This window comes from Schistocerca americana, chromosome 8 (genome assembly GCF_021461395.2).
Source record: "Schistocerca americana isolate TAMUIC-IGC-003095 chromosome 8, iqSchAmer2.1, whole genome shotgun sequence".
NCBI lineage: Eukaryota > Metazoa > Arthropoda > Insecta > Orthoptera > Acrididae > Schistocerca > Schistocerca americana.
The window spans coordinates 399,047,829-399,071,225 of record NC_060126.1 but is presented as its reverse complement, the minus strand read 5'-3'; the positions used below and the strand labels follow the sequence as shown (position 1 = coordinate 399,071,225).

At 39.4% G+C, this 23,397-nt stretch overlaps 1 protein-coding gene across 1 annotated transcript in view; it reads left to right on the top strand.

Annotated features, from left to right (window-relative positions):
* The window catches only part of LOC124544994 (N-acetylglucosaminyl-phosphatidylinositol de-N-acetylase), a 114,825-nt gene that overhangs the window by 86,954 nt on the left and 4,474 nt on the right, over window positions 1-23,397 (top strand). Inside the window, exon 5 of the mRNA XM_047123750.1 lies at window positions 22,120-22,250. Within this exon, the coding sequence (XP_046979706.1) occupies window positions 22,120-22,250 (131 nt within the window). The remainder of the gene's footprint in view (window positions 1-22,119; window positions 22,251-23,397) is intronic.

The window sequence follows — 23,397 nt, the reverse complement described above, 5'->3', positions numbered from 1 at the left end:
ACTTTGACATTTGCCATGGGGCCCAAAATGGCGGCACTATCCCCTGTGACAATACAGGACAGATACACGTGTCCTTCCTCATGATACCATAGCAGATAACTTGGATTTCACACCATTTTGTCCCCCGGTGAGGTGATGGGTCATCCACTCCACCTAAATTTTGTGGTGATGCAAATGGTCTTTGATGACCTCATGCACAATGGCATGCCCGGAGCCAAGGCTAACACCGCCCTGAACACAAAATTTCATCGTCCATGATTCATTGGTCTCCTCGGATAGGGTCATTAATCTGGCCCATCGTATCGGGGATAATGCCTCAATGGTCCTGTCCTGGACATAGATAGTCTCGTACTGATGTGCGCGCTTCGCGGAACGTCCTCTGCCACTTGTGCACACAATTCAGGGACACGCAGTGTTTACCATACAAAGAAGACATGCGGCAATGAATTTCACTTACTCCAGCACACTCAGCCACCAGAAAACAAACCACGCGCCTCTGTTCTTTTTTGCTTGCCTCCGTGTCAACAGCTGGACAACCACACTTGGTCAGTATGCCAACAACAGTGGGGCCATCTGTCCTGCGGACTATCATGCTGGGTGTTCAGTTCCCATTTGATTGTCCTGTCAGGGTGTATACGACCTGGGACAACTGGGAGATCCGGGATAAATCCGGGAGAAAACTGGGAAAAACCTCGGAATTTTTTCGAATTCTGGGAATTTTTCATTGTTTTAGTTATCATTTAAATTTTTGTAATTTTGCCTGGTAAGAACCAATATTCTAACAAAGGATATTACTATATCCCGCTACTGCAAAATACGACTGCAGCAATAAAAGATGAAAAATTGAAAATAAAACTTAACTTGCAAAGGAAATGCACCATATACAACACCAAAACACAGGACTCATACAAGTGTCTGCCAGCAGCAAAATGTGTCAAAGGCTTTAGGAAGAGAGTATGCAATGCTTCATAGGAGAGGGGGGGGGGGGGGGGGGGGCATATTCATATTCATATTCTTGAGGAAAGTGCACGTTGGTCTACAGATTATTCATATGAATTTGAACACATCCATGTTGGTTTTTTAACATTTTTTAGCACCTTCTAACTTGATTTCTGAATGAACCAAAAGTTGATTTTTGAATGCGTGCTTAGTGTACGTGATGTCTGTCAGAAGAATTCTCGTCGTGCCTAGAAATAAACTTTCCTGCAGACAAAAGGGGACGGGTCTATGTGAGCTGAGCGGAATAAAGCCGAGCTGATGAATGCAAGTCACTGTCTGATTATGTGGTTGATTGGGTTTGCGAATGATCAGCGTTGTTGTATTTACTAGCGAAATCCATAGATTCAGATTACCAGAGTGGAAATGAATGACTAACAGGAATAACAGGTAGGAAAGATTATGTATTATCTTCTGGGTGTATCCAAGAAAATGAAATTTTGACAGAAAAGTTTTGGTCAGATTGCTACACTAGTAAGGACCAGTTGTACAATCCCAGACTAACAGCCGCTTAAGTTCTGTTCTGGAAGAAGTGCGGAAAACGTGTTCTATGAACGTTTTACAACGCCTAACCTGGAATAATTGCGGGATAACGAAACCGATGATTCTGTCAGGGTTAGTGAAGTTAACTGGCAGAGAAGTTTTGACAATAGCAGGAATAGTTACAGAATTAGTTATAAGATTGTTTGTTAGAATGAGGAAGGAGAAGAAACGGGGACATCACACAAATTATGGAAAAACATCACGATACCAAATTTATGTAAAAAATTCGTACTACTACTTTTCTATCTCATGCTTGAGAAACTGGAGCATATCTCATGCTTGAGAAACTGGAGCATATCTCATGCTTGAGAAACTGGAGCATATCTCATGCTTGAGAAACTGGAGCATATCTCATGCTTGAGAAACTGGAGCATATCTCATGCTTGAGAAACTGGAGCATATCTCATGCTTGAGAAACTGGAGCATATCTCATGCTTGAGAAACTGGAGCATATCTCATGCTTGAGAAACTGGAGCATATCTCATGCTTGAGAAACTGGAGCATATCTCATGCTTGAGAAACTGGAGCATATGAATGAAATGTGAAACTGTTTCCTAACATAAAGCTTTTTGCCTGTAGTAGGCCTAACAGGCATTTGATATTGGTGCTTTATGAATTATGTTCTGTCGTGTTATAAAAATGACCATTTGTGTCAGAACAGTCTCGTTTATTTGGTGTGTTAAAATTGCTGCTATATTACAAAGGCCTATTTTTGTTTTATCAAGCAGACAGTGACAAAATAGACATAACCAGATCGAGAAACCACACCAGTCTTGGGTGCTATTTGTATTAACAGCTTTTTCAGTATTAGACAACGACATTTCGATTTTTCATGTAGAAGACGTTTCACAAACTTTGATGAGGTAACAGATTCTTTCACAGAAAGGAAAGCATGCCTTTTAAAGCTTTAGCATGATTAGAGAGAGAAAAATGTTAGGAACTGAGGATTGAAAAAATGTGTACCGTCTTTCTTGTCTCTTGTGTTTACTGGTTTTATGTACCCTATATTTAATTTTATGTCACACAAAACAGCAAGTTATTAGCTAATAGGCAATAAAGAGTGCAAATTTTCTGAAGAGTTCTTGTTCTCCCGATCACAAATAATCCCATCCAATATTAATTGCAAGCTTCCTTTAAAAAATAAATAAATAAAAAAGAGGGGCAGGATGTCAAACCAGCCAACTGGAAGCAGGAGAGGCACCACAGGGCATTTTAATTTCCACTATCCTGAATATAGTTTGACAGCATCCATTACAAAATATACACGTTTCAATTCCACAGAGCGAAATACAGGTGACATGCTGTGTGAAGAGGCGTGGCACTGTACGTGGGCACACTTAAGATCAAATGTCTTACATTTCCTCGAACACACATGTTTTATGTATCAGATTCTTCAGCAAGATGTGCACTACAAAATGAACATATTTTTGAAAACTCGAATTTTTATAAATTTTTGACCTATCTCAATCGCTCGTGAGGGAAGTATTGTCCCGGTTCGGAAGTATCATAGATCCGGGGCTGATGCGCAGAGCAGTCTGAGTTATAGTGGGGAAGTGGATAGTCTCCACGTGACCCGTGTTTACGCTGTTTGCTGCTTCCTCGTCATTTAATGCTCTCACGTCAAATGAAAACAAAATGGATTTCTTTGGCCGGAAGCTATCAAGTGAATTAAAACACATTCACACAATTACGGAAGGCAAAAATTTGTTATTAGTTTCAGATTTTATTTTATTTCCACCTTTCTGACCGTCAAGCACAGTGACTTTGTTTTTGTGGGTATGCTAAAGAAACTTGGCTTTTATCAAACTTTTCCGCTGAGGCAGTCAGTGCATTTGAAACGAAGTGTTTAATTCCACACTATTGGCTAGGTTCAACTGTTTGATGCATTTCAAGTGCACGTTTTCATCTTCTAGCATGTGCGGCATTATGCCATAATAAAGAACCAAACATGAGATAGTACAGCATTGGTACCCCAACAAAATTTATGTCTCGAAAACCACACTGAAAAGCTTATAATATCTGGTCGAGGACTACTTCATTGGGAATCTGGACATACGAATGTGCACTTTAAGTATGCACTTTAAATGTGCACATTCCGATGCTCTTGGGGTATCCTCTGATGTCTTGTTTCTTTTATGACATAATGTAAGATCTTCTAATGTTTTACAATTACGAACATACGGGCCTCCTCCGTCATCGTAGCTGCGCAAGCGCAGTGGCACCTATCATCTGGCGCTCTCTAGCAACTGCTGAAATGAACCTATTTCTAACAAATTGCGGGAAAATATTGTGAATAGTGATTTGAACAGTGTTACTTTAAAAATAAATTTCCTTTATGCAAATTGAACTATGTGCGAGAATGTACAATGAATTTCTTAAATCACACAGCGTTTGACTCTCATTTAAAAATCAACTCTTTGATGACGAGCCATTTAGAAGAATTTCGAGCCCAGCAGATCAGACATTTATCTCACTATTAAAATTTTTACTGGCACATTTGTGTGATATATCTTAAAGTGTAACATGCGCAAAAAGATCAGCATTATATGTGGAAGCTTAGCTTCTCTTGCAGTATTAACCTTAGAGACGAATATTATATGTGAAAGCTTTTCTTTTCTTGTAGTAACACTATGTATATCAATTTAAACAATTGACTTTTCTTGTTTGTGTGTCCACGCTACTTAACAGTGATCTTGCTATTGGCTGACTACATCACGTGCACTATGCTCTGAATATCAGCTGTCATCGGCTGGTGAGATCATGTGACATGAGTGTGACTGGCTTACAAAAGCGCATCGCAATCCCGATTTCATTGCTTGGGAAAGTAACATGCAGTTTTTGATGGAATTAGAATTTATACTTTAGCAATACGAAAATATCCAGGGTACATGTTGCTTCACATCAAAATCTTTGCAAAACATGTTTTTTTCCCTGAGTTTAGTTTTCTAAAGTGCCGGGAAATTCTACGCCTGTGTATAAAACCATAACCATTCAGTTCCGAGGGAAAATATACTGTCACTTAACACGGAAAAAGGGTGTTTTCACCTGGGAGAAAGTGTTCTCTTAGTCGGGAAATCCGGGACATTTTTTTCCTTGTCCGTGTTTCCACCCTGCCCATATACTTCTGATACCTGTGAAGCATTTGTATTTATGTGGAATCACGTGAAGTAAGGCTGATGGTGTGTCTGTGTCTGTGTCTGTGTCTGTGTGTGTGTGTGTGTGTGTGTGTGTGTGTGTGTGTGTGTGTGTGTATTTTTAATGTAACTTTAACCAACCTATCCTCATCTTCTCCCAAAGGCAGTAACTAATGGTTCTGACCTCCCTCCATGAACCGTGGACCTTGCCGTTGGTGGGGAGGCTTGCGTGCCTCAGCGATACAGATGGCCGTACCATAGGTGCAACCACAACGGAAGGGTATCTGTTGAGAGGCCAGACAAATGTGTGGTTCCTGAAGAGGGGCAGCAGCCTTTTCAGTAGTTGCAAGGGCAACAGTCTGGATGATTGACTGATCTGGTCTTGTAACCCTAACCAAAACGGCCTTGCTGTGCTGGTACTGCGAACGGCTGAAAGCAAGGGGAAACTACAGCCATAATTTTTCCCGAGGGCATGCAGCTTTACTGTATAGTTAATGATGATGGCATCCTCTTGGGTAAAATATTCCGGAGGTAAAATAGTCTCCCATTCCGATCTCCAGGCAGGCACTACTCAAGAGGACGTCGTTATCATGAGAAAGAAAAGGCGTTCTGCGGATCGGAGCGTGGAATGTCAGATCCCTTAATCAGGCAGGTAGGTTAGAAAACTTAAAAAGGGAAATCGGTAGGTTAAAGTTAGATATAGTGGGAATTAGTGAGGTTCGGTGGCAGGAGAAACAAGACTTTTGGTCAGGTGAATACAGAGTTATAAATACAAAATCAAATAGGGGTAATGCAGGAGTAGGTTTAATAATGAATAAAAAAATAGGAGTGTGGGTAAGCTACTACAAACAGCATAGTGAACGCATTATTGTGGTCAAGATAGACACGAAGCCCACACCTACTACAATAGTACAAGTTCATATGCCAACTAGCTCTGCAGTTGATGAAGAAATTGATGAAATGTATGATGAGATAAAAGAAATTATTCAGGTAGTGAAGGGAGACGAAAATTTTATAGTCATGGGTGACTGGAATTCGACAATAGGAAAAGGAAGAAGAAGGAAACGTAGTAGGTGAATATGGATTAGGGCTAAGAAATGAGAGGAAGCCGCCTGGTAGAATTTTGCACAGAGCATAACTTAATCATAGCTAACACTTGGTTCAAGAATCATAAAAGAAGAATCCTGGAAATACTAGAAGGTATCAGATAGATTATATAATGGTAAGACAGAGATTTAGGAACCAGGTTTTAAATTGTAAGACATTTCCAGGGGCAGATGTGGACTCTGACCACAATCTATTGGTTATGAGCTGTAGATTAAAACTGAAGAAACTGCAAAAAGGTGGGAATTTAAGGAGATGGGATCTGGACAAACTGATTAAACCAGAGGTTGTACAGAGTTTCAGGGAGAGCATAAGGGAACAATTGTCACAAATGGGGGGGAAAGAAATACAGTAGAAGAAGAATGGGTAGCTCTGAGGGTTGAAGTAGTGAAGGCAGCAGAGGATCAAGTAGGTAAAAAGATGAGGGCTAGTAGAAATCCTTGGGTAACAGAAGAAATATTGAATTTAATTGATGAAAAGAGAAAATATAAAAACGCAGTAAATGAAGCAGGCAAAAGGGAATACAAACGTCTCAAAAATGAGATCGACAGGAAGTGCAAAATGGCTAAGCAGGGATGGCTAGAGGACAAATGTAAGGATGTAGAGGCTTATCTCACTAGGGGTAAGATAGATACTGCCTACAGGAAAATTAAAGAGACCTTTAGAGAAAAGAGAACCACTTGTATGAATATCAAGAACTCAGATAGAAACCCAGTTCTAAGCAAAGAAGGGAAAGCAGAAAGGTGGAAGGGCGACATACTTGAGGACAATATTCTGGAAATGGAAGAGGATGTAGATGAAATGGGAGATACGATACTGAGGGAAGAGTTTGACAGAGCACTGAAAGACCTGAGTCAAAACAAGGTCCCGGGGGTAGACAACATTCCATTAGAACTACTGACAGCCTTGGGAGAGCCAGTACTGACAAAACTCTACCATCTGGTGAGCAATATGAATGAGACAGGCGAAATACCTTCAGACTTCAAGAAGAATATAATAATTGCAATCCCAAAGAAAGCAGGTGTTGACAGATGTGAAAATTACCGAATAATTAGTTTAATAAGCGACAGGTGCAAAATACTAATGCGAATTCTTTACAGACGAATGGGAAAACTAGTAGAAGCCAACCTTGGGGAAAATCAGTTTGGATTCCGTAGAAATATTGGAACACGTGAGGCAATACTGACCTTAAGACTTACCTTAGAAGAAAGATTAAGGAAAGGCAAACCTACGTTTCTAGCATTTGTAGACTTAGAGAAAGCTTTTGACAATGTTGACTGGAATACTCCCTTTCAAATTCTAAAGGTGGCAGGGGTAAAATACAGCGAGCGAAAGGATATTTACAGTTTGTACAGAAACCAGATGGCAGTTATAAGAGTCGAGGGGCATGAAAGGGAAGCAGCGGTTGGGAAGGGAGTGAAACAGGGTTGTAGCCTCTCCCCGATGTTATTCAATCTGTATATTGAGCAAGCAGTAATGGAAACAAAAGAAAAATTTGGAGTAGATATTAAAATCCATGGAGAAGAAATAAACACTTTGAGATTCGCCGATGACATTGTAATTCTGTCGGAGACAGCAAAGGACTTGGAAGAGCAGTTGAACGGAATGGAAAGTGTCTTGAAAGGAGGATATAAGATTAACATCAACAAAAGCAAAACGAGGATAATGGAATGTAGTCGAATTAAGTCGGCTGATGCTGAGGGAATTACATCAGGGAATGAGACATTTAAAGTAGTAAAGGAGTTTTGCTATTTGGGGAGCAAAATAACTGATGATGGTCGAAATAGAGAGGATATAAAATGTAGACTAGCAATGGCAAGGAAAGTGTTTCTGAAGAAGACAAATTTGTTAACATCGAGTATAGATTTAAGTGTCAGGAAGTCGTTTCTGAAAGTATTTGTATGGAGTATAGCCATGTATGGAGATGAAACATGGACGATAACCAGTTTGGACAAGAAGAGAATAGAAGCTTTCGAATTGTGGTGCTACAGAAGAATGCTGAAGATAAGGTGGGTAGATCACGTAACTAATGAGGAGGTATTGAATAGGATTGGGGAGAAGAGGAGTTTGTGGCACAACTTGACACGAGGAAGGGACCGGTTAGTAGGACATGTTCTGAGGCATCAAGGGACCACAAATTTAGCATTGGACGGCAGTGTGGAGGGTAAAAATCATAGAGGAAGACCAAGAGGTGAATACACTAAGCAGATTCAGAGGGATGTAGGTTGCAGTAAGTACTGGGAGATGAAGAAGCTTGCACAGGATAGAGTAGCACGGAGAGCTGCATTAAACCAGTCTCAGGACTGAAGACCACAACAACAACAACAATAATAGTTCTGAAAGATGTTGTTGTTGTTGTTGTTGTTGTGGTGGTGGTGGTGGTGGTGGTGGTGGTGGTGGTCTTCAGTCCTGAGACTGGTTTGATGCAGCTCTCCATGCTACTCTATCATGTGCAAGCTTCATCATCTCCCAGTACCTACTGCAACCTACATCCTTCTGAATCTGCTTAGTGTATTCATCTCTTGGTCTCCCTCTATGATTTTTACCCTCCACGCTGCCCTCCAATGCTAAATTTGTGATCCCTTGATGCCTCAAAACATGTCCTACCAACCGATCCCTTCTTCTAGTCAAGTTGTGCCACAAACTTCTCTTCCCCCCAATCCTATTCAATACCTCCTCATTAGTTACGTGATCTACCCACCTTATCTTCAGCATTCTTCTGTAGCACCACATTTCGAAAGCTTCTAGTCTCTTCTTGTCCAAACTGGTTATCGTCCATGTTTCACTTCCATACATGGGTACACTCCATACAAATACTTTCAGAAACGACTTCCTGATACTTAAATCTATACTCGATGTTAACAAATTTCTCTTCTTCAGAAACGATTTCCTTGCCATTGCCAGTCTACATTTTATATCCTCTCTACTTCGACCATCATCAGTTATTTTACTCCCTAAATAGCAAAACTCCTTTACTACTTTAAATGTCTCATTTCCTAATCTAATCCCCTCAGCATCACCCGATTTAATTTGACTGCATTCCATTATCCTCGTTTTGCTTTTGTTGATGTTCATCTTATATCCTCCTTTCAAGACACTGTCCATTCCGTTCAACTGCTCTTCCAAGTCCTTTGCTGTCTCCGACAGAATTACAATGTCATCGGCGAACCTCAAAGTTTTTACTTCTTCTCCATGAATTTTAATACCTACTCCGAATTTTTCTTTTGTTTCCTTTACTGCTTGCTCAATATACAGATTGAATAACATCGGGGAGAGGCTACAACCCTGTCTCACTCCTTTCTCAACCACTGCTTCCCTTTCATGCCCCTCGACTCTTATAACTGCCATCTGGTTTCTGTACAAATTGTAAATAGCCTTTCGCTCCCTGTATTTCACCCCTGGCACCTTCAGAATTTGAAAGAGAGTATTCCAGTTAACGTTGTCAAAAGCTTTCTCTAAGTCTACAAATGCTAGAAACTTAGGTTTGCCTTTTCTTAATCTTTCTTCTAAGATAAGTCGTAAGGTTAGTATTGCCTCACGTGTTCCAACATTTCTACGGAATCCAAACTGATCTTCCCCGAGGTCCGCTTCTACCAGTTCTTCCATTCGTCTGTAAAGAATTCGTGTTAGTATTTTACAGCTAGATAGTGTAGTAGTGTGCAATAAATACAAACTATGCCACATGCCAAGAAATTCAATAAAAGTAAATTCTGTGGTAACCAGTTCACAAGAAAAGCAAGCCACACTGTGGAAAGTAACCTATGTATCAGTTCTTCAGGGAAGAAACTGCCACATAGCATGCCTCTTGGTGATTCAAATTTTTGTGTTAACAATGACGCTCTTTGTAGTGGATTTGTTGGTGTTGCTGCTGTGGGCATCTTATCTTCTTTGATAAAGGAAGTGGCGAAACGTAAACAGTGTGATGGTGTAGGCTCTCTGGAAATAACTGAACAATGACTGCAGCTCATGGTCTCGCGGTCGCGTTCTCGCTTCCGGGTTCGATTCCTGGTGGTGTTCAGGGATTTTCATCTGCCTCTAGATGACTGAGTGTTTGTTTTGTCCGCATCATTTCATCATCATTCATGAAAGTGTCAAGTTTGGATTAAGCAAAAATTGGGAATTTGTACGGGCGCTGATAACCATGCAGTTGAGTGCCCCACAAACCAAACATCATCACCATCATCATCATCATAACTGAACAACAAAATAGCAGGAAGGGTTTAGCGCCAAAATTAGTTGTTCTATGTAGATCCTGCAATAAATCTACCTCGAAAATGACTTCTAAAACTGTGCATAATTCATATGATGTGAATTTGGTGTTAGTGTATGCAATGTGTGCAATAAGGAAAGGAAAAAAGGCTGCTCAAACGTCTTGTGGTTTGATGGGCCTTTGTCCTCCTTCCAGTAGGTTCAGCAAGTACATAAAAATACTTTTAGTTGTGTCTAAAGCATCAATGAAACGTGCAGTAGAAGAAACTGTAAAGATTAGTGGAATGACGGACATTGCTGTTGCACTTGATGGGACATTGCAACATTGAGGACATCGTTCCTTCAATGGTGTTGTAAGTGCTACTTCTCTGGAGAATGGAAAAGTTGATGTTGAGTGCTTATCTAAGTACTGCCACACCTGCCATGGTAACACTGAAGGACATATTGAACATCAGTGTTCTAAAAATTATTATGGTTACAGTGGAGGTTGTAATACACAAAAAAATGTAAATAAATAAAATTGAATATGAATACGTTTGTTATTGTCACTGTTGCATTTCGAAATCTTTTCTGTCATCTTACTTTCTCTTTCTGTTTTTGAATGAAGCAACCATGGGTTAAAGCTTGAATTTTGTGTGTTTGTGTTTGTGTCTCTTATCAACATACCAACGCTTTTGTTTGGTAAGTTACATCACTTTTTTTTTTTTTTTTTTTAATATGAATATAGTTGCATTGTTAAAATGTTCTGTGGTTATTGGCATTCTTTTGGGCATCGGACTTCCTTACATTTTTGTTGAAGCTGCAGGCGGTGGAGGACTCCGGGACACCAGCGCTTGTCGTAATCACGAAAATCCTCTTCCTGTAACTTTCCTCTTCATTTACTTCAACAAATAAAATGTTTGATATGGTTCTTTAACATTACTTTATTCACTCACACATACAATACATTGACATCACAATACTTCATCTCTAAAATCGCACATCCTCATCGTCCTTCTACATATGAGAGAGTTTGACTGTGTCTGTCAAAAAAAAAAGAACTGTACAACAAAATGAATGAGAAAATGTTTTCATTTGTCTGCACCTTACCGCGCATTCATAATTAATGTTTTTGCCAACCCTCTGGTTACTCGGTGTTTCAATTTTTTTGTTTTTTAATAAATCTTAATTTTATGGCATCCTGGGGGCCTTTCATCATGTTCTTATACAAGATATAGAGTGTGATGGACCTCTAAAAATATTTCAGAGGTCACTGCCCGTTCATAACATTAGATATATGAAGTACCTAGGCGATGGGGACTCTAAAGCTTTCAGTAAAATTAATGAGTTCAATGTTTATGGTCGTACCTTGGTAACAAAACTGGAATGTTGTGGACATTTGCAAAAGAGGATGGGTGCTAGATTGAGGAAGCTACAAAGAGAAATGGAAGGAAAGTTGCTATCTGATCGAAAATCTCTGTCTGGCCGAGGCAAATTGACAGAAACTGAAATAGACAGTCTTCAGTGTTGTTATGGACTGGCCATTAGACGAACTACACCTCTGAATGATGTTACAGCAATGAGAAAAGCTGTATGGGCCACCTACTTTCATAAGTTGTCCACAGATGACCACCCTGTTCACGGACTTTGTCCTAAAGAAGCAGGTTCTTGGTGTGATTACCAAAAAGCAAAAGAAAGTGGTCAAATATAGAATTAAAAAGCGTTCGCTACCTGAGCCTGTTATGACTGAAATAAAACCAATTTTTAGAGACCTGAGTGACCCTGTTTTGCTTAGTAAACATCTTCATGGGGGCACTCAGAATACAAATGAAAGTTTCAAACTTTGCATATGGGAAAGATTACCCAAGAATGTTTTTGTAGGATTAAATACATTAAAAGTTAGTGTACTAGATGCAGTGATACGTTTCAATGATGGAGAGATAGGAAGGTTGAAAGTCCTGAGAAAATTAGGCATAAAATGTGACTCTAATATGGAAGATCAATTGCTTGCGTGTGACAGACAGTGGGTGCATGAAGCTGAATCGCTCTTCAAGTTACCAAAGGAGCAAGAAGTGCTAGAATGAATGCCAAGAGGAAGCTTGAAGATGAAGAAATTTTACAGGATGAAGACTATGCTTCAGGAATGTTCTGAGGCATGGTTTAATTGGACTCATATCGTCATTCGCAGTTTCCCGCAAATTGTATTTTTAAAAATTCAGGTACAAATATTTCCTAAAGTTTATAAAGCATTTCTTTAAATTTTTTCTGTAACTTGCAATAGTCCGTAGTTATGTAGTAGACCTAAGCTTTATTGCAGAGTCAACTAAATTATAGAAAAATAACATTTTATTAGGAAAAAAATTATAAAAATTAAAATGTAAGATGTAATTTTTTATCATTTTGATATACATATTTAGGTGGAATTAAATAGGTCTGGTACCACAGTCATCATGTCATACATATCTGGTAAAAATTTGGTCTCCTTCAAATGCATAACATTGGATTAAATGGTACCTCAATTTGAGGAAGCATTGTGGAAAAAAATTGCATCAATTTCTTTGTAATTTTTTAAATAGCCCTAAACAAGTTCAAAAATATTCAAAATACTTCTAATCTGTTTAGAAAGTATGCTGCTTTACCTGTTATCAACAAAAAGTCTGTAAAACATATACATTATAAACAGTGCCTGAAAGAAATAGGTGTTGATTTTTACATAATATTGAGCTGGGAAAGTACCCTGTATCCTTACGAGCTATAAGGACTTGTCCAACAGAAGAGATGTGTTTTACAGTAACAAAGATGAACAAGAGCTCATAGCTCTTAAGGTATTTACTTTAGAGCTCAGCTTCACTGGACCTTTTTTGTCTTTATTTTGGTCCATACAACCTCCTCCCAAAATACGGAAAGCAAAAAGCTTGCAGTAGAAAGGGCTCATTTTCGGAGGAAGCAAAGTGATTTTCATATATAACTTTAGGTTGTCATTTCCAGACCAGGGTCCCTTACCTCAAATTGGTGCATTTACCCTACGTCCCTGAAAGTTTGTGACACTGTCACAGAATCACCCTATTTACTGGGCGTGAATAGCTTCAAATGTTGAGTGATCACGATGAAGGACCCGGAGATGCCACACACTCATTATCAGCATCTGACAGAGCTCAAAAAGGATCCTTATTCTGTATCTCCATTTGCCTGGCTACACGTCGTGGTTCCATCAGAGGCATGCCCTCTACTACCCACATTCTGCGGTACTCAACAATATTCCAAAGAATTTACAAAGCAAAAGAGTTTACAAACTTTCTTGACAGAAGAAGAATCTTTACCACATTATATCATTATTTTATAAATGAATCCAGAAATAGATTTAATAATTAATGTTAGATTGTGCAATCAATAATAGGAATTTTAAGTATGCCAGATATTTCGTAATTTCAGATATTTCTAAAAGAAGAGTAATTTTAACTCTACATGCAGAGTACTAACAAATTGATTTCTTTTTACATATTTTAGCCCGAAACATAACACATCGTATACAAAATCATATGAAGTTCATTCAGTTAAACAGCTGATATAATGTTCACCTTTACAAGAAGTGATAGTATACATGGTATCGGTTATTTCTATATAAAAAAAAGGTAGTGTTAGAGGATGGTGTCCCATTACACCCTGCTGTCTCTGATAGGAAAAGATATGCCTGTGTTGGGACTGGAGCAGATATGTAGGATGGGGAGAGGGTGGGGAGGGCTGTATCAGACAGTTCCTGCACCTGGGTCTTCCATAGGGGGATTACCTATGTGGCAAGGGACTGGCAGTAGGTGTGGCTTAATGATGGAATAAGATACTTTTTGGATTGGGTGGGCAGTGAAATACCATTTTGGAAGGGGTGAGCACTGTTTGTAGGATATAGAACGTTCCTCATTTCCAGGCAGAAATCCTGGCGAAGGATATGTTGCAGGCATTTTATAATATGAGGATTTATGCCCAGAAATGAGAAACATCCTACATCATATAAACAGTCCTCACCCCCTTCCCAAGTGGTATTTCACCACTCACACAATCTACAAAGTATCTTATTCCATCCCAATGCCATTTGTACTCCCAATGCCTTGCAACACAGGACATGCTCTTGTGGAAGACCCAGATGCAGGGCCTGTATGATACATGCATCCAACACATCCTTCTCCAGTTCCAACACATATCTTCTCCTGTCAGAGGCAGGTTCACCAACAAAAGCAGTCATGTTACATACCAACTCTATTGGCGGCCCAAGACTTTGCGAGCTAACGTAACAAAGATGTTTGGGCTCACATGTGGTTCATCATTGTGGAAATGTCATGCCCCAAACTCATCTAGGGGTTGAACCGCACGTGTTGCATTACACACCCTACATCAGACATTTGTGACCCTTTGGTTAAATTGCCTGGCTGATGGCAAGTTTGCGAAATACAAAGTTAATATAACATACAAAACTTTGGGAACTAAATTAACGGTTCATAAATGATGTAGGCCACACAGTTGCGAATTGGTTAGAATAATGTTTATTCAGACAGCAAACTAATAGCGAAAGTGGTCGTATTTAGAATTACTGTTAAACTCGAGCCCATATCCATTTGACACAGTTCGATCATTCACAATCTCCTCATGAATTGCAAGTTCATTACTCCACATTATTAACTACATGAAAAGTTAGAGTTTACGCCAGGCACGTGGCTGCTCACCGCTCAGAGACTAAGACCCACGATACCACACAATGTGAAATTTTCAAAGTCGTTTCACTTCCTAGCTGCCTAAAGACCGACTGTTCACGTTCGCGTCTCTACCAGCACTCGCCCTTTGGTGTCTAGACCAGAACTGCCCACTGTCTGTATCCGACTTCATTTCCCACACACCGAACATCTTTGCTCAACTGACTAGTGCAGTTCCCTTTCCTGAAGCTGTCCATCTGATTGGCTACAGCTTACTCTACACTACTTTACGTTTTAGCATATTTAAATAATCAAAGCTTGACCACTTTCACGTTCTAAATAAAGTAACAATAATATCCATTACATAATAAATGTAAAATTCTTTTACATAAAACCAATAGAATTTCCTTCTTAACCTTGAATGCCATGGCCAGTAGCTCCGCACCAATGTGCTTTCTGATAAATAGATCAAGAACAAAAGTAAGTATTATGCACTAAACTTCACAACAAATATTCCATTACCTAATGATTCAGTAAGGTGTCTTGCTGTCATCGTTCAGTGTGTTTTGTGTGGAGGAAATGATGATCTCATGCTTAACTGAAAATACTGATAATTTAAATTTACTATATCTTTTAACTAAACGAAGTTACAGAGTTGATATTTACAACATTTGTCATTTTAATGATGCGCTTATATATGAACTGTCGATCATTAAGATCAACTAAAGCGTTCAGATTTTAGCTCTGAGATCTTTGTTACAAACTTGTGAATTTCACTTTAACAGTAAATTGTAAACTATTATAGATACAATCAATACTAAAGTTTTATTAGGATCACCATGACATTTTATGGAGGATAGCAAATTAAAATTACTGTGGCTTGATTCCCTCCATTACTACAGAATTAAATAGTTTTCATAAATGTTTCCCTTTATGGCCAATCTTAGGTCTGCCATATTTAACACTGCTACACCTCCTTGGCCACAAACGGATTCTACTGTGTTTCCCTATGATGTAAGTTCTCGTCTTTCTCACTTGTACACTACAGCACTTAGGCCCCAATAGACAACAGACACCTGTGCGTTTCTCTCTCTCGTGGTGAATCTCCGCCATTTGTGGCATCCGGTCCTGGACGACATGGTTCATTTCACAATTCCTGCATGGTGACTCATTCGGCCATATACTTTTATGAGAGCGAAATACTCGTTTAAATCACAACTTTCAGCATAAGGAGTCACCCTCATTCTGCCAATGGCCTTGTTGAAGGGGGCGAAGGAGCAAACAGAGTTTCAGGGTACACTCATGTCCTTGGGGTGGGAAACTGCCATTAAAAGTAAAATAATTGGCAAACATCAACAGCATGAGGACGCAGAAAGAACAGAAACCACTGCATTAAACATACATAACATGTATCCATAGGACATGTGTCCTGTAATTGAAAAAGTGTCATGATCTCTTCATTGGCAAAAGATTCTGGAATAGTCCCCTCATTCGTATCTCTGGGAGGGGACTGCCGGGGAGGAGGTGACCATGAGAAAAAGACTGAATAATCAATGGAAGGAAAACTTTCTATGAGTCGGGGTCTGGAATGTCAGAAGCTTGAATGCTGTAGGGAAGCTATACAATCTGAAAAGGGAAATGCAAAGGCTCAGTCTAGATACAGTAGGGGTCAGTGAAGTGAAATGGAAAGAAAACAGGGATTTCTGGTCGGATGAGAATAGGGTAATATCAGCAGTAGCAGAAAATGGTTTAATGTGGGTATTATTCTTTATGAATAGGAAGGTAAGGCAGAGAACAAGTTATTGTGAACATTACAGTGATAGGGCTGTTGTGATCAGAATCGACAGCAAACCAACACTGACAATGATAGTACAGGTAAGCATACTGATATCACAAGCTGAAGATTGAGAGAGAGAGAAAGTATATGAGGTTATTGAAAAGGTAATACAATAGTAAAATGACATGAAAATCTAATAATGATGGGGGCCTGGAATGCAGTTGTAGGGGAAGGAGTAGAAGAAAAGGTTACAGGAGAATGTGGGTTTGGGATGAGGAATTAGAGGGGAGAAAGATTGAGTTCCGTACTAAATTTCAGCTGGTAATGGCAATACTCAGTTCAAGAATCACAAGAGGAGGAGGTATACTTGGAAAAGGCTGGGTGATATCGAAAGATTACATCAAGGTCAGACAAAAATTCTGAAATCAGATACTGGATTGTTAGACTTACCCAGGAGCAGATGAAGACTCACCACAATTTAATAGTGATGAAGAGTAGGTTGAAGTTTAAGAGATTAATCAGGAAGAATCAATTAGCAAAGATGTAGGATACAGAAGTACTAAGGAATGGAGAGACACGCTGGAAGCTCTCTAAGGCTGTGAATACAGCAATAAGGAGAAGTGCAGTAGGCAGTACAGTTGAAGAGGAATGGACATCTCTAAAAAGAGCAGTCACAGAAGTTGGTAAGAAAAACATAGTTACAAAGAAGGTTATTGCAAAGAAACCATGGGTAACAGAAGAAATACTTCAGCTGATCGATGAAAGAAGTAAGTACAAAAATGTTCTGTGAAAATCAGGAATACGGAAATACAAGTCACTGAAAAATGAAGTAAGTAGGAAGTGCAGGAGAGAGCAGATAAGTGGAAAGAGCACATTGAAGGCCTCTATGAGGGGGAAGATTGGTCTGAAGTGATAGAAGAAGAAACAGGAGTGAATTTAGAAGAGATAGGGAATCTAGTATTAGAATCGGAATTTAAGAGAGCTTTGAAGGGCTTAAGACCAAATAAAGCAGAAGGGATAGATAGCATTCCATCAGAATTTCTAAAATCATTCGGGGAAGTGGCAACAAAATGACTATTCACATTGATGGGTAGAATGTATGAGTCTGGTGACATACCATCTGACTTTCAGAAAAATATCGTCCACCCAATTCTGAAGACTGCAAGAGCTGACAAGTGGAAGAATTATCGCACAATCAGCTTAATAGTTGCTGCATCCAAGTTGCTGACAAGGATAATATACAGAAGAATGGAAAAGTAAATTGAGGATGGGTTAGATGATGATCAGTTTGGCGTCAGAGAGGCAATTCTGACATTGTGGTTGATAATGGGAGCAAGAATAAAGAAATATCGAGACATATTCATATGCTTTGTCGACCTGGAAAAAGTTTGACAATATAAAGTGGTGCAATATGTTCAAAATTCTGAGAAAATAGGGGTAAGCTATAGGAAGAAATAGGTAGTACACTACTGACCATTAAAATTGCTACACCACGAAGATGACATGCTACAGACGCAAAATTTAACCAACAGGAAGAAGACGCTGTGATATGCAAATGATTAGCTTTTCAGAGCATTTACACAAGTTTGGCGCCAGTGGCGACACCTACAACATGCTGACATGAGGAAAGTTTCCAACCGATTTCTCATACGCAAACAGCAGTTGACGGCGTTGCCTGGTGAAACGTTGTGATGCCTCGTGTAAGGAGGAGAAATGCGTACAATCACATTTCCGACTTTGTTAAAGGTCAGATTGTAGCCTATTGTGATTGCGGTTTATCATATCACGACATTGCTGCTCGCTTTGGTCGGGTTCCAGTGACTGACTGTTAGCAGAATATGGAATCGGTGGGTTCAGGAGGGTAATACGGAACGCCGTGCTGGATCCCAACGGCCTCGTGTCACTAGCACTCGAGATGACAGGCATCTTATCCGCATGGCTGTAACGGATCGTGCAGCCACGTCTCGATCCCTGAGTCAACAGATGAAGACGTTTGCAAGACGACAACCATCTGCACAAACAGTTCGATGACATTTGTAGCAGCATCGACTATCAGCTCGGAGACCATGGCTGCGGTTACCCTTAACGCTGCATCACAGACACGAGTGCCTGTGATGGTGTACTGAATGACGAACCTGGGTGTACGAATGGCAAAATGTCATTTTTTCGGATGAATCCAGGTTTTGTTTACAGCGTCATGATGGTCGCATCCGTGTTTGGCGACATCGCGCTGAACGCACATTGGAAGTGTATTCATCATCGCCATACTGGCGTATCACCCGGCATGATGGTATTGGGTGCCATTGGTTACACGTCTCGGTTACCTCTTGTTCGCATTGACGGCACTTTGAACAGTGGACGTTACATTTCAGATGTGTTACGACCCGTGGCTCTACCCTTCATTCGATCCCTGCAAAATCCTACATTTCAGCAGGATAATGCATGAACGCATGTTGCAGGTCCTGTATGGGCCTTTCTGGATACAGAAAATGTTCGACTGCTGCCCTGGCCAGCACATTCTCCAGATCTCTCACCAATTGAAAACGTCTGGTCAATGGTGGCCGAGCAACTGGCTCGTCACAAAATGCCAGTCACTACTCTTGATGAACTGTGGCATTGTGTTGAAGCTGCATGGGCAGCTGTACCTGTACAAGCCATCCAAGCTCTGTTTGACTCAACACCTAGGCGTATCAAGGCCGTTATTATGGCCAGAGGTGGTTGTTCTGGGTACTTATTTCTCAGGATCTATGCGCCCAAATTGCGTGAAAATGTAATCACATGTCAGTTCTAGTATAATATATTTGTCCAATGAATACCTGTTTATTATCTGCATTTCTTCTTGGTGTAGCAATTTTAATGGCCAGTAGTGTATAATATGTACAAGAGCCAAGAGGGAATAATAAGAGTGGATGACCAAGAACAAATTGCTTGGATTAAAAAGGGTGTATGACAGTCTTTCACTCATTACTGTTCAATCTGTACATCGAACAATCAATGATGGAAATAAAAGAAAAGTTCATAAATAGAATTATAATTAAGGGTGAAAGGATATCAATGATACAATACGCTGATGACATTGCTATCCTGAGTGAAAGTGAAGAATAATTATGTGATATGCTGAATAGAATGAAGAGTGTAATGAGTTCAGAATATGGATTCGGAGTAAATAGAAGAAAGACAAAAGTAATGAGAAGTAGCAGAAAGAAACTTAACATCAGAATTGGTGGTGATGAAGTTAAGGAATTCTGCTACCTAGGCAACAAAATAACTAATGACAGATGGAGCAAGGAGGATATCAAAAGCAGACTAACACTGGCAAAAAGGGTGTTCTAGGCAAAGAGAAGTATACTAGTATCTAACATGAGGAAGAAATTTCTAAGAATATATGTTTGGAGCACAGCATTGTGTGGTAGTGAAACATGGATAATGGGAAAACAAGAACAGAAGAGAGCTGAAGCATATGAGCTGTAGTGCTACAGACGAATGTTGAAATTACGTGGATTGATAAGGTAAGAAATGAAGTAGTTCTGCACAGAATTGGAGAGGAAAGGAATATGTGGAAAACACTGACAAGGAGGAGGGCAGGATGACAGGACATCTATTAAGACATTGGGGAATGACTTCCATGGTAATAGAGGGAGCTGTAGAGGGCAGAAACTGTAGAGGAAGACAGATTGAGTACATCCAGCGAATAATTCAGGACATAGGTTGAAAGTGCTACTCTGAGAGGAAGAGGTTGGAACAGGAAAGGAATACATAGTGAGTCACAGCAAACCAGTTTGACGTCAAGCATGTAAGTGAGAAATTGTTTAAAATAGCTTTGAAATTATTTTTAAAGATGGTTGGAACTTGGTAAGTGTTCTCAGTATCGACACTGCATGAGTACAGTATGGGGTAATTTACACTCTGTTTTAAGTGAATGCTAGTTTTTCACGCATTTCAGTGTTTGCCATATCTCCTGAATTATGTGCTATACAATTACATAATTTTGCAGGTATGTTAGTGGTATATGTGGATACTGCTTGTAAATAGAGTTAGTAGTAGCGAAGTAATAAATTAAAACAGGATGCCTGATGTGGCAGTTTTACTGCATGAACAGCAAAAATGTAGTAAGTGATAAACATTTTTCCTTTCATCATTTTGCGGGAGGGAAGGGTGGGTGATGAGAAAAAGTTTTGTAAAGGTTTGAAATTATGTGAAAAGTTTGTTGCAAATCACTAAATGCTCTCATTCTGAAATGCTGAGTGTATATACTCTGAATATTTGCTTGCAGTGAGATAATCGTCTCAAGACATGTATGTAGTTTCTGATTGTAACATATGTTGTACGTGTTACATTTTTAACATAAGATTATATCTCTTAATGAGTAGATTATGGCACCATTTTAAACTTGTAAAATCGGCCAATAACTAGAAAAAATTGAAAATCGGGTTTTTGTTAGCCCTGGAACCCCTTAGCTATGCAATCTGCAACTGGGACTGTGCACCTTAGCCGTGTTGACCATTTAGAAATACAGATATAGGTAAAACCCTAGCATCGGTAAACAAATGATTTGCTGCTGCCACTTTATCTTTGTTACCCAGATGACAACCTCACTGTATTGTTAATTAAGCCAGGTCTGAAGGCTTCTTTTTGTGGTTCCTCTGTGCATTTGACCACATGTCAAGGGGCTCTGTGTGCTCCTGTGGCAATTAGATCCTTTGCAGTGTTCAAATGTTCCCACACCTGCCTTTTTGTTTTAAACACTATGTCAGTACTGTGTTTTGTTAGTACTTTCCTGATTCAATCTGTGGAAATTGAATGGGAGGAAAACTTTTCCCTTAATTAGTTTGTTTTCACTTGAAGCTCCAGATCTAGGCCTACTCTTTGTCAGAGTAGCCTTTTCTCCTGAAGATAGTTCTTCAATGATCAGACTGTTTCAGCAAGAACTGTGGCTCAAAGAAATATGCCTTGTAACGTGGCCTAACGTCCATAAAACAAAATTCCTCAATGATATAGCATGGTAGTCAAAGCACAATACAATAACAAATAGCTAACAGTAAAACGGGCTTCATAGAGAACTGAAATTGAAAGGCTACCATGTGTAGTTCAAACTATTCAAACTGAATTATAGCAAGCAGTGCTTTCTCATTTGTATTTTGCATATCTATTGTGCCATGCGAATGCTTGAAGAATGGATGCATATTTTCATGCATTTCTTCTTCTGTACCTTCTTTAATCATGTGTTATGTTGTGTGTTAATAATTTTGTTGCTGTTTAATGATGTAAATCTTTCCACATTGTCTATGGCCGTCCCGTAAGTATTTGTTCCCTTGCTTGACCTGCACACATATTTGGTAATATGTGTATTCTGTCCAAGTGCTTTAATATCAATACAGTAAATATATTTTTTAAAATACATCTCATAAGTTTTTTAGTGTAAGTGTAACTTTAACGAAACATGATGAGAAATGAGAATAGGACTAAACAATGAAAAATTTCCATTTCTTTTATGAACTTTGAACTGAGTGAACCATAAAATAAAAATGTGTGGAAAGGGGGGGGGGGGGGGGTGGAGTAGTTATGACACACGTGGAAAAGGAGTAAATAAGTGTGTTTTCATGTAACAGAATAAATTAAAAGGTGTGCCATATAGAATATTTACTTATTTTTATTCTTCTTTTTTTCTAATGTGTATATTTTATAAATTTTGCAGATTGCAGAGCGTACGCCTTGGAATCTATTAATGTAGTGCGGAAATATTCTTGGATCTTAGATGTTCCTTTGAGCTTCTTTCTGTCCACCTATTGGTATATTTTGCCTTCAAATGAGCGCAGAATTCTGAAGGTAAAAAAATATATACATTTTAATATTGTTGTCTGCTATTTCTTTGTATAAAGCTGTAACAAAAGTACTGGATGGATCAGTCTGATTTTTTTATGCCCAGACATCTTTATCATCTCCTACAAAGGTATAAAGGGCGCCGTCAGCTTTTTTACCTTTAAGAATATACAGCACAACATGTAACTGTGCATTCTTAGAGGCCTCAAACCAGATAAAACTAGGGCTACAGCAGTATTTGCATTAAAATCAACCTTCCATGCAAGAGCATGTTGTGAATCATGGGTCAAACCTGGATCACTATCTTGTAGAACCAACACCACCTCCCAATTTGGCCGGCCGTGGTGGCGAAGCGGTTAAAGGCGCTACAGTCTGGAGCCGCGCGGCCGCTACGGTCGCAGGTTCGAATCCTGCCTTGGGCATGGATGTGTGTGATGTTCTTAGGTTAGTTAGGTTTAAGTAGTTCTAAGTTCTAGGGGACTGATGACCTTAGAAGTTAAGTCCCATAGTCCTCAGAGCCACCTCCCAATTTGTTTTATTGGAGGATGGTTGAAAGTTTAGTCTTACTACAAGTCTCTTCTACTTTCCCCAGAATCAAATTTCCACTCTGTAACAGATACATTAATAACTGCTTGCCGCACCATAAGTCAAACTTACTTTTTGGCTATCTAATACTGACATATTTCGGACCAATTCAGATCTTTAGCCAACTAGCTCTTCTCTTTATCAGTGTGGTGGGCTGCTACAAAAGTGTGATGATAAATGAAGGAATTGTGGTTTGCTAATGGAAGATTAGTGGGAGGCAAATACCTGAAGAAAACTTGATAAAACCATGCATTTCCGTCTTATGTGGAGAAAGTTTGTATAGACTGCAAGTTCTTTAGTTATAAACAACTACATACACTGAGGGACACAGAGATACTCTGGCATAATGTTTGCTGTTGTGACAGAATCAGTAGTTTGTAGGTATCTTCTGTTTCAGCACCACAGCTTAGATAATGTGAAAAAGTTTATAAACATGAAATTTCCGAACTAGTTCCTTAGGACTTTAACAATTAAGAACTGTACAGGCATAATTTGTAACTGTGGTGTATCTGCCAGAGCCAGGAACATAGCCCAGCAGCTCTGATCCTATGCAAATCTTTTGGAAAGG